The sequence below is a fragment of the Citrus clementina genome, unplaced genomic scaffold, assembly GCF_000493195.1.
Source record: "Citrus clementina cultivar Clemenules unplaced genomic scaffold, Citrus_clementina_v1.0 scaffold_6, whole genome shotgun sequence".
In the NCBI taxonomy this organism is placed as follows: Eukaryota; Viridiplantae; Streptophyta; class Magnoliopsida; order Sapindales; family Rutaceae; genus Citrus; species Citrus x clementina.
In genome coordinates this window covers 12,045,854-12,058,055 of record NW_006262139.1, presented here as the reverse complement: position 1 = coordinate 12,058,055, position 12,202 = coordinate 12,045,854, and the positions used below count along the sequence as shown (strand labels likewise).

At 38.8% G+C, this 12,202-nt stretch overlaps 1 protein-coding gene and 1 long non-coding RNA gene across 2 annotated transcripts; both read right to left on the bottom strand.

Annotated features, from left to right (window-relative positions):
• Window positions 1–1,483: 1,483 nt before the first annotated feature.
• LOC112097352 lies at window positions 1,484–2,689 on the bottom strand. The gene has a single exon (XM_024182544.1). The coding sequence runs from the start codon at window positions 2,687–2,689 to the stop codon at window positions 1,484–1,486; it is 1,206 nt and encodes a 401-aa protein (XP_024038312.1).
• An 8,322-nt stretch (window positions 2,690–11,011) lies between these two features.
• Window positions 11,012–11,475, bottom strand: LOC112097443. Its single transcript, XR_002904979.1, has 3 exons — window positions 11,373–11,475; window positions 11,115–11,276; window positions 11,012–11,029 (listed from the first exon to the last, which is right to left on the bottom strand). It is a non-coding gene; the product is annotated as an uncharacterized LOC112097443 (long non-coding RNA).
• Window positions 11,476–12,202: the final 727 nt, after the last annotated feature.

Here is a 12,202-nt window from a genome sequence, read left to right as displayed (position 1 = left end):
ACGAGCAAAACCTGAAGCTAAATGATGATGTGGTGAAAATAAAAAAGAGGCTGAAACTCATTGAAGGAAGGCTTAAATATATCTTAATTCTGCTGGTGTGTGTATTTGTAACTGTCTTTATGAGAAAGTAATATGGCTTGTAATAAAGTTTCAATAGTAATGGTTTAGCTCATGTAATGTTCCTAACAAAATATATCGAAACAGTGGTAGTGTAATTAATTAACATCCAAACCGTGCAAATAACATATCTTCTTTAAATTATTGTTCAATAAAAATCCAAAACATGGTTTAGCTCATGCAAGAGCATAGTTAAGTTTAGGAAACTGAAATTGACAAAATGAAATAACATAACCAATATAAGTGTTTAAGAAACTGAAATTGATGACATGTTTCCCAACAAATTGAGTATCAAACTCATTTTAAAGCACCTGTTATAGTTGACGACTGTGATGGATTCTGGAATTGGTTAGCTTGGGATGTGTTAACATCTGTTTTCCTTTTCCTTCCTAAATTACAAAAGAAAAAATTAATCAAACTCTTATGTATGCATTATGAACTGTGAATTATATATTAAAACAAATTAATGAAACTCAACCTCTTTTTCTGGTTGTTCCAGCAACTGCAGTAGTACTTTTATTTTTTCTTTTCTTTGATCCAATATTGGAGCCCTCGCCTGGACCACTTGCTTGTACTGTCTGCTGAGATGGCTGGCCTGAAAGACTTGCTGGCTGGCCTGAAAGACTTGCTAGCTGGCCTGAAAGAGTTGCTGGTTGGCTTGAAAAACTTGCTGGCTGGGCTGAAAGAGTTATTGGTTGGCTTGAAAAACTTGCTAGCTGGGCTGAAGCATTTCCAGCTGAGAACTGTAAACAATATAAACAATCAAGTTAAGTATTTGCATACTGCTGATCAGTATGCTTAGTTAGCGTGACCTTTAGAAAAATGCAATGACTATTATGTTAAATAACAATGAAAACAATATAAACAACATACTTGAGAATTAGTACTCCTTGCTCGAGCTGCCCGTGCAACAGAAGGCCTTAATGGACAAGATCTTACATTGTGGTTGGAGCCACCACAAACTGAACAATTGACAAAGAATCTCCTGCTGCGTTTTTGAGGTTCAGTTGCTGCTCTCTTCCTACATTTCTTTGGCCTCCCAATCTTTTTTTGCACAATTGGGGGATCAATTAGTGGCCTTTCACCACGGTCCCATGTACGCTCATCAGGAATTGGACTAAACATAACCGAGTACATATTAATGTAAGCTTGCTTGGTGAAGCAGAAATGGTATGTACTCCTCAATTTCGTGTCTCACATAACCTATGCAAGCGATGGCGTGAGAGCAAGGTAAACCGGCAATTTCCCAATACCCACAGTCACACGTTCTGTCCTCTAATTTCACAATAAATTTCCTAGCTGGATAATAAGATTTATCCATGACTTGAAAATTCAAGTCTCCCGAAGGGTGCACGGTCATTTTCTCTCATTTGTTGTAAAATTTATCCAGCTCTTTATAAATCCTCGGAGCAACAGATTTTGCCCAAGCATTTGCTTCATTTTTTCTCTTTGTGAATCTTTTTATAAGTCTACACCTAATCTTCTCAAGCATCGATAGCACAGGCCTATCTCTATAAGGCAAAATCCAGTTGTTGAAACACTCAGATGCATTATTGTCAGTTCTCTCAACTTTACAATTTCTGTCATATGCATGCATAGACCAAGTGTACCCTTGCAGTTCTCTTTCCAGCCAATTATAAGCCGCTATCTTTTCTTCCTTAATCAATGCCATTGCCTTATTAAAGTCGTGCCTGTTACTGCTCTTGGCTGCCCTCCAAAAAAGATTCCGCAACTTGGCACCAGCATGGTCTTTAGTAAAGTTAGCATACACATGCCTACAACATGCCCTATGATAGGCAGAAGGCCATGTGTTTGGAATCTCATTCAACAGTCCCTTTTGTCCGTCACTAATGAATGTGACCTGCCTTCCATCATCTAAATAGTTATGCAAATGTTCAAGAAACCAGGTCCATGTTTCAGTATTTTTAATTTTGCACACACATATAGCCAATGGGACAATCCCTTTGTTAGCATTTGTAGCAATAGCAGCCAATAACACTCCTCTATATTTCCCCTTCAGGTGGCAGCCATCAATTCCAATGAAGGGTCGGCAACCATTGAGGAAAGCATTCTTTTGTGCAAGAAATGCGACAAAGAATCTTTTAAATAAACATTTCCCGGGATAACTCATTGCATCGCATAACACCTTGCAAATAGCTCCTGGATAAGCCTGATGAATGGCTGCAGCATACTGAAATAGCTTCTCATAGCCCTTAGAATGATCACCGTACACCAAAACCCTTGCTTTTTCTCTAGCCCTATAAATTGTTAGCTTCTCAATCTTCAATCTAAATTTTTCCTGCATATAAGTCCTAAGAAGAGATATCTTGACATTAGCATCAATAGCAACATGTCCTTTTATCATTTCAGCAATCCATGTAGAAGTCATCTTCATAGATTTCTTAGTAAGCATGCACTCATGCTTTTTGTGGTATCCACGCAACCAAAATCCATTTCGGTCATTCAATCTCACACCATTAACAAACCATGGACAACCAGGCTCTTTACAAGTTGCATAATATCTCCTCGGTTCACTGTATTTGATGTTAATATTGAACCCTTTCCTAACCATCACCTCATGCAGCACTTCTCTGAAATGACCCACATCCCTGAACACATCACCCACCCTGAGCCTATGTACTCCATCAGCATCTAACTTATACTTATGCTTTTCTAATTAATTTCTAAACTGCACACTGCCTAAATTCATGTCCTCATCTGAAGAATTAACAACCATTTGGAACTCCCTAGTATCATCATCCAAAAAAATATCTGCATCGCTATCACTGTCATGTTGGTTTCCCTCACTGCCATCACTGTCATCACTGTCCTCTACAGGCGCGGTATCATCAACAGACACAGTAGGTGGTGGTTGCTCACCATCACCCTCTTCGTCATCATCATCATTACTGCCAACCCCTTTGTTTGAACATTCTGATAGCAAATCATCTTCAACAGTCACAGTAGGTTCCTCACCATCACCCTCATCATCATCACCACTGTCTAATCTATTGCCTGACCAATTTGATAACAAGTCATCTTCATCTTTTGTTGGATGCCTAACTTTGGAAGTACTCTGATGCTCTGCTCTATTAAACTGATCATTCAATGTACTTATAGCTTCTGAAGGTAGATGTATCCCTAAGTTAAACATCAACGATTGCAGTAATGGAGAATCTGGATATTGAGGGTATAACACTGGCACCACTTCAACTTCAAATGTGTTTAAATCCATTGAGTTATGTATCCCGAATAATCTGTTTAACCCAAAATCGGAATCCACCACAACCTTCACTTTGTTATCTGGATTCATAACAGTTAACAAGATTTGTCCAACTTCGTTTAACCCATGTATTCCTGTTATCTTTAATGCTTCAACCTTATTTTATCAACAGAACAACTTTCAGGGTAAATCAAACCTACACAATATTTTTCTCCTTTGAAATGAATCACTAACTCCATTGGAGACATATGCTGTCATATCAAATGCAACAAAGAATAACCTAATTAAATCCAAACTCAAGCTTTTGCAAAAACAAAAATAGGAAATTAATGAGATTCTACAGCAAAAAGGACTTCAATTAACATACAAAACTTTCCTCACCATTTTGTTAGTTTCTACAGTCTAGGGTTTCTAACATTAGTTAAAAAATGATAAATTCAAATAATTTCTTACAAGTTCTTACATCTATTGATTAAATAATAGATGCATTGCAAGAAACAAGTATGATATATGAACATACCTAACAACCCGATCTTTCACTTGTTGTCTTCAAGCGTTATCAGCTTACGCTTGATTCAAACTCCAATTCAACCTCCACAGATGTCAGCTACACTTGTTTGATGGTTAAATATTGAACGTATTTGGTGAAAAGGGAGCAAAAATAAGTAGGAATGGTTGGTATGCGTGCAAGCTATCTCTCGATGAAGGAACAAATTGGGTGCGTGGCTGCAATGAAGCTTTTTGATGCGCCAATGCAAAATGACGTCGTTTTGCATGGATGAAACGACGTGTCATCCCGTGAAATGACGTGTCATCCAATAAAACATTCAGTCGTCTGGTAAATGGCTAACATGTCATATTTTCCCATAGCCGCTTCTATCTTAAAAGACCATATTACCCTTGTGACGTCAGCACTTGTAAACGGCAGTTGACGGAATGGTGGTTGGAAGATATATTTTGTCATCTAAGGGTGGACGGTTGATACACTCTCAAAGTTTTGTAGTAATTTTGATAACGATATAATCTTAGGGTATACGATTGATAATTTCCCTTAATAAAATTCCCTAATTATTATTTTAAAAATAAACCTTATTATCATCATAAGAATGAAAACTGAAATAATCTTGAATGTAGCCTTAGAAGATTCCCATGATGTTGTTAAAATGTAGCAAACGCTTGCCTTGGTTGATCTTGAAGGTAGCCTTAGAAGATTGCCATGAAGCTGATTGAAGTGTAGCAAACGCTTGCGTTGGTTGATTTTATGAACGGAAAACAAAATATTTGCCTAAGCACGGCAGCAAGACAATGCCCTGGACCTCCTGGATCCTACGCCATAAACAAAATACTGCATATTGGAGTCACCTACTGTTAAAATCCCAACAGCACGTGAAATAGTAAGCCTCAATGATGATGATAAGGTAATGTTTCTTCGTATATATTTCTTCATTCTTTATCAGGTGTCGATTATTTATGACAATGAACTACCGCGCTCACTTTATATAATCTGTATATGATAACAATAAAAGTAATTTTACCTTTTTAAGGTTCTTTTTTTAAATTATATTTTTAACAATAAATAACCTAAAAAACTATTTTTATAAACTCAAATATAATTTTGTTGATTCAACTTTTAAGTTGTTGGGCACTATAATTAAGTTAATGTATGAGACATTATGTATCATAATAATTTCTTAAATGATATTATATCAGTCAATTAACTAAATTGATATTCGGTAAGGCGGGTATTCGGACCGTTAAAATGATCCGGACCCGAATGACTAATTCGTTCGGTTTAATGTTGGAATCCGAATTCTAATTTAAAAATGTAAAACCGATCGGGAGTTTTGCCCTTTGGGAAAGCGACAAAAAAAATATATATATATATACAGAAGAGGAAAAACAGGAAGCATCATTTCGCTAAGCAGCTGCAGCTCCTTCAGTTTCAGAGACACTCATCTATCAATCAAAGGCACCAACAAGATACTTTTGAACTGGTACAACCGACCGTGTGATGAAATACAGGTAGCTAGTGAAGGAGAAACCCGACACACCATCAAAAAAAAAGGGAAATTTACAAAAATAGCCAAAAAAATTAGTCATTTTTCAACTTTAACCCTTCAAACTTTTTTCTATCATAACTAGCCAAACACCCTATTTTTGGACTACATTACCCTCATCATTTTCATCAAATTTACAAAGGCATGCCACTTTCCCTTATTAATTCCAGCACTTCCACCATTTTTTCCTTTTCAACTTAACAAATTTCATCACTCAACAAACTCCATTACTCTCAATAAATTAGCAAATTTCATCAAACAAGTATTACATAATTGAAGATATAATTATCAATTGGAAAGCTTCTTAAGGTTAGTTTATACTCTTACCATAACCTAAACTTTTAATCTATTGATTTTATCATTTGAGTTCGAAATTGATGTGAGTTTTTATTGCAAATGTTGTTATTTTTCATTAACAAAACAATGTGACTTGTTAAAGTAGTTAGTTTGAGTTGAGAAATGAAAATCAATCATTGAAACCCCTGAAAAATCGAGTGAAACAGAAGCCCAGAACAAGTGAGACAGGCACCTGTCTCACATAAATCTACTGGTTTTATGTGAGACAGGCACCTGTCTCACTTGCCTGTCTCACCAAAATATGTGCGACAGGCAAGTGGGATAGGCGTGTGAGACAGGCGCCTGTCTCACTTGTTACCACTGGATTAATGTGATACAGGCAAGTGAGACAGGCGCCTGTCTCACTTGATACCACTGGTTCTATGTAAGACAGGCAAGTGAGACAGGCGCCTGTCTCACTTGTTACCACTGGTTTTATGTGAGACAGGCAAGTGGGACAGGCGCCTGTCTCACTTGTTACCACTGGTTTTATGTGAGACAGGCAAGTGGGACAGGCGCCTGTCTCACATAAATTTGCTGGTTTTATGTAAGACAGGCACCTGTCCCACTGCCTGTCTCACTAAATTTAAGTTATTTTCCGAAAGTAATAACTTCGGCTACATGTGTCCGTTTTAGGCGTATAATATATCATTTCGAAGCTTACGATGAGACGAAGTAAATCAAAAATTGTATACTTCATATCATCCACATAAATGTACTGCATATTCATTTTTACTAGGTTTTGTAGCGTGAAATCTTATCTCTTTTGTTTTTTTTTTTTTTAGGTTTAATGGATTCCGTTGTACTTCAATTATGTTATGACAGTTGGTGGGAGACATTAGCAGATGGCCGTACGGAGTATGTGAATGCGAAGAATACAGCATTTTTAGTTCGGAAAGATTGTACGTTTGAGCAATTTATGGCAAGGGTGTATGAAGTTTTACAGATAAATCCTATTGAATATAGTTTGTCGATGAAGACAACTTTGAGATCTAGTAACACAATGTATCGTGCATGTTCACTACCTATGGATATATTTAATGATGAAATGGTTAATGTTGTGCTGCACATGGCCTCTGATGTGGTCAATTATGGATGCATCCCTATATTTGTCACCACACATCCTCGAGTTCCGGCCGAAAATCCTGAGCCACTTGTGGAAAGTGAAAGTTCGTTTAGAGCAAACGAGTCTGTCCCTGATATTGAGGAAGAGGTGTTACCACAACAAATGTCGTTCCAACAACATTACTCACCAGTCAACGAAAACAATGACACTATTGATGATAATGGCATTACGATAGCGGATGTTGAAGATAATGTGTTACCATTAGGGACATTGTTAGGGCAACATTACTCTCCATTTCAAAATAATGAGTTCCGCAGTTATGATGATCCTGGTTATAACACCAACAACACAGAAGCTGATAATGTGCAAGGCATGAACTCCAATACTGAAGTTGATGATAGGGACACTGGTCATTCCGATATTCCTATCAATAATGAGGATGAGCATCAGTATGATATTCCTGTTAACAATAGAGAGAATCGACCTATTCCTCCGATGGCCCGTTCGAGGAGGAGGACAACAGTTGATCCTCTGGTGAGTCTTGCTCCAGTTTTGCCTTCAAACTTGGTTGCTCCAGACTTAGTTAGAAGCTGTAATTCTGCCGACATTGGTGTGGGAAAGTTGTTCATTGAGAAGAATGAGTTAATACTGGAATTGCGCAAAGTGGCCTTGCGGGAAAAATTTGATTTCAAGATTGCACGGTCCACAACGACACGCTTTGAGGCTCATTGTTCTTCGGAATCATGTAATTGGCGTCTTCGCGCAACAAGAGGTTCGGATGAGCATAATGTTCCTTGGGTAGTGAGAAGAGTTGACAATGTTCATACGTGCTCTAATGAGGTTTTGCCTAGTGGCCTCCGCCAAGTTAGGAGTCGGGTTGTTGGCCATCTTATTGCGGATAAATTTATTCAGGATAAACGGATATACACGCCGAATGACATTAGAACAGACATGCAGCAAGAATACGGGGTCCAGTTAACATATCAGCAAGCATATCGGGCTAAAGAAGTCGGTCTTGAAATAGTACGAGGGAATCCTGCAGAGTCATACAACTTACTTCCCAAATACTCTCACGTTTTGACCAAAGCGAATGAGGGCACAGTGACACACCTCCAGCGGGATGGAGATGATAATTTCTTATACTACTTTGTTGCGCTTGGATCTTCCATTAAGGGCTTCACACAGTACATAAGGCCTGTGATTGCTGTAGATGGCACTCATTTGAAGGGGCTATATCGTGGAAGCATGTTTGTAGCAACATGTTTGGATGGTAATAATCAACTGTATCCGTTAGCTATTGGGGTCATGGATTCAGAAAACAATGATGCTTGGGAATGGTTTATGACGAAGTTACACGGAGTGATTGGCGATAGGCCAGAGTTAGTATTTATCTCTGATCGATGCACTGCCATCAAGCGAGCCGTTTTAAAAGCATTTCACACTGCTAGTCATGGAGTTTGTTTTTACCATGTCAAAGGCAACATTAAGTCTAAATTCAGGATGTCCAAAGCTATTTGGGATCAATTCGAGCCAGCTTTTATTAATGCAGCAAAGGCATATGGACACGAAGAATTTAAAAGACAACTTGAAGGGTTGTGGATGCTCCACTCGGCCGCGGCTGATTACTTAGAGAATAATGTGGCCACGTGTAATTGGGCAAGGTCCGAATTTGAAGGTAGGAGATACAGCATACTTACCACCAACATTGCAGAAAGCGTGAATTCTTTAATGAGGGAACCGCGAAAATTTCCTATTACTCATCTTGTTGATCACTTTAGAAAAACATTACAGCAATGGTTTTATGATAGGAAAATTGTCGCTGAATCGATGAGCACTCGTCTAACGACGTGGGCAGATGAGATAGTCGGCGAAAGGAGAATTTTGGCCGAAAGAATGACCGTTCGGCCAGTGTCTCAGCATCGATTTCATGTTTTGGGTGGTGGTATGAAGGAAGGGATAGTTGACATTCATGAAAGAACTTGCTCCTGTAGAGTATTCCAACTCGATCAGCTTGTTTGTGCGCATGCAATTGCTGCTTGTCTGATCGTCCGTGTGGATTACATAAGTCTTTGCTCTGATTATTACTCTAAAGATTCATTGGTCATGGCATATGCAGAACCAGTAGAACCGGTTGGGGACATGACAGATTGGGACATTCCAGAAGAAATCCAGGAAATCAGAGTTAACCCACCGATCGAAGCACCACCACCTGGTCGTCGTCCAGAGTTAAGAATTCCTTCTATTGGTGAGGATGTTAACCGAAGAACTGTGAGATGTGGTCGATGCAACCAACCAGGTCATAACCGCAAGAGATGTAAAAATCCCATTGTGTCAAATCCAAACTGACTGTGTCGTTGTAACTAATTATGAATTATGAACTCTTATTATAATTTATATTACAATTATATGTAATGAGGTATATTATGTTATGTTCATTTGCATAATGAGTACTAAAGTTGATCAATAATTACTTATAGCTAAATATATGAATATATCAAAAGTTTATATCTATTAGAAAAACAATCTACATCCATACATCAAGTCTTAATACAATACAACGACTTACAAGGCAATATCGCCCGTGAATATATCTACAGCAATTTTCTTCCTGAAGTAATGCCCGTGGCTACTATCAAAATCAAGTTTTAGCCCGAACATCAAATACATTGTAAACATCAACATAAATACACCGCAATCACCACTTCCAGGTGATTGTTGGGGCACATCCTTAACGATTCTTACTTTCCAAGGGTTGGCACTCTGCAGCTCAGATCGAAGGTTGTAGAATCCAACATCTTGAAGCCATTGAGGGAAGACGACCTGAAGAGGTTTGAATTTACGCAAATATGTTTTGTCCTCGCGAAAGGTAACCAACGAGTCGTAAATCCGCATCCTCCTCGCGCGAAGGTCCGCTCGAGCTAGTACCCAATGATCGCCGCCCAAATTCACAGGGATGAATATCTACATAAATAAATTGGTAAATTAGTATATTTTATACACAATTACCATAAGATTGAGTGACAATTCTTACCATATCGACATCCGTAAACGGTTTGGACATGAGATCTTCCCGCCCATCCATATAGCTGCTCAAGTTGTTGCCATATTGTAATGAATTGACATCACAACTACCATTGTTCCATAATTGCTTTAGGAACACCTATTACACGATGAGTAGAAAATTAATAACATTTCGAGATATTTAAAACATCGAAATTATAATTAATGATTATAAAATTTAAAAACATGCCCAAAAGTATGTATCTGTATGCGTGACGCGTTGTGGTAGTGCATTTGGAAACCGCCGTTGCTTCTCGCTGATCAAGCGGTAATACGTGTGAATATGCTGTGAAGGGATTATACCAAGTTAATTTATATCAATATCCATGCGAGCAGAAATATTATTGTGTATTGTAATGTACTGACCATTAAACACGCTTACCTCGTCACCAAGCCACCCCATCGAAGCATTGCCCATGAGTATTTCAAAGAAATTTCGAGACTGTTGGACAGGCCGATCCACGGAAATGTTGCCGGCAAACCACTGATCAAACTCCTCACATAGTCTTGAGTCTTCTAGTCCCCTAAGCGGATTCATATCCACACTCGATCTTTCATCAATTTCATAGTCCGTAATGTTGAGTGCGGGTAGAGCCCTGACATTCCTAACTCTCTTGAAAGGAGGAATGAAGTAAGGACTGCCAAATATATACGACGGTCGGTACGGACGCCCAAACTTACTAACGCCGGGAGGTGCCTCTGTGAATATCTGAACACTGTCATCACATATGTCCCCATGTAGACTGTACAAGGACATAGGGGTGTGCTCGTCGTCATTACCAGCATCAGTATGCGTACCATAGCCAGCATCAACGTTCGGACCATAGCAATCTGGGGCCTGTTGTTTCGAGGAGATGAACATATTAACATAAGTTCGGGTTTGAAATCATAATAACATAACGAAAACATACGAAACTTGCTCACCGAGGGTGCGGGGCCAAACGAAGAATCACTGTACGCGCCCTTTGAAGCACCCGCGCCAAACGAAGCCATAAACTCCATGACCGCTGCTCTATATTGTTGTGCTTCTCTGCGTTCCGCCATAAGTTCTGACCTCAGTTCGTTAATGGAACTGTGTCCAGTTTGAAGTTCCGACCTCAACTCGTGAATGGAAGACTCTATTTTATCCAGTCGTCCAACGAAATTATCATTGCGGAACTTAGTCCTTGCCTACAATTTACGCAAATAAGAAAGTAATGACAAAATGTCGGATAGGTATATGTGCATTGTAAATGTTCAGGACGACAGAAGTTACCTCTGGCTCATTTCTGTCATCTGAATCATGTGCGGATTCATAATGGTCGTCGGCAGCACCGGCATCCTCAACAGGACTCTGCTCCAGTCCTATTGGGCTCGTGGGGTCAGGATCCACCTCGTTTGGCCTTGTACTGGATGGCGCATTGATTGAAGGCTGGTGCTGCACCAAGTAAAACAGAAAACAATAAATACCTAAAAAACAAACATATAAATGACTTTGCACCCGGTTTTCAATGATACTATAGATGATACCCACATTACGGACCCAACTTGGCAAATATGGCACGTAATCCTCGACACTCTTCCAATAATTTGTGGCTCTCTCCTTTGCATCCGGTTTCAGGGTTTGGAAAATGGTGTCATCCTGTCGTAAAGATTACCAAATTTCCAATTAGTATAACCATATATTATGTAATACTTATATACAGACATACATATAAATGACTTACAAGACGCTCGTTTAGGTATGAATACACTTCGCCGAAGTTAATATTTGAAGAAGCCACAGGCTTCCATCGCACGATCCGAGCACCCTTCCTCTTAATTTTCTCTACCCACTCTAATGGTAGTCCTTCGATCGCTTCAAAAATCCATGCCTTCAACAAGGAAAGATATGAAGTAAAAAAACGTGTCATTAAATATTTATTATAACAAAACTAAGTTATAAAAAAAACTTCTTCACTCACATGCACTGCCGACGTAAAGCCGTAAAAGTTGTATTTCTCAATTCTATGCAATGGATTTTCTGCGCTTGCCTTCTTAAATTTTTTGGCTTTGCCGTTCAATACATTATCAATGCTTTTATAAATTGTTTCCCATGACAAACGACCCCACGGAATACTTCGAAAATGATTTATGTCATCTACCTCATTAAGTAAATTGAAATTGATTTGACAATGATCCTTTCTTCCGTGTAGCACTCTATCAGCAAAGTAAAACATGGCAATTTTTAGCGCATCGGTGTCATTCATAGTCTTGATGCGTAAGTTCATAAATATTTCCTCGAACTGGCCAAGATTTATATCGCGAATCCTGCCTCCAAAGTACTTATTAAGTAACCTATGATTTGTTTTATGCTTCGTCAGG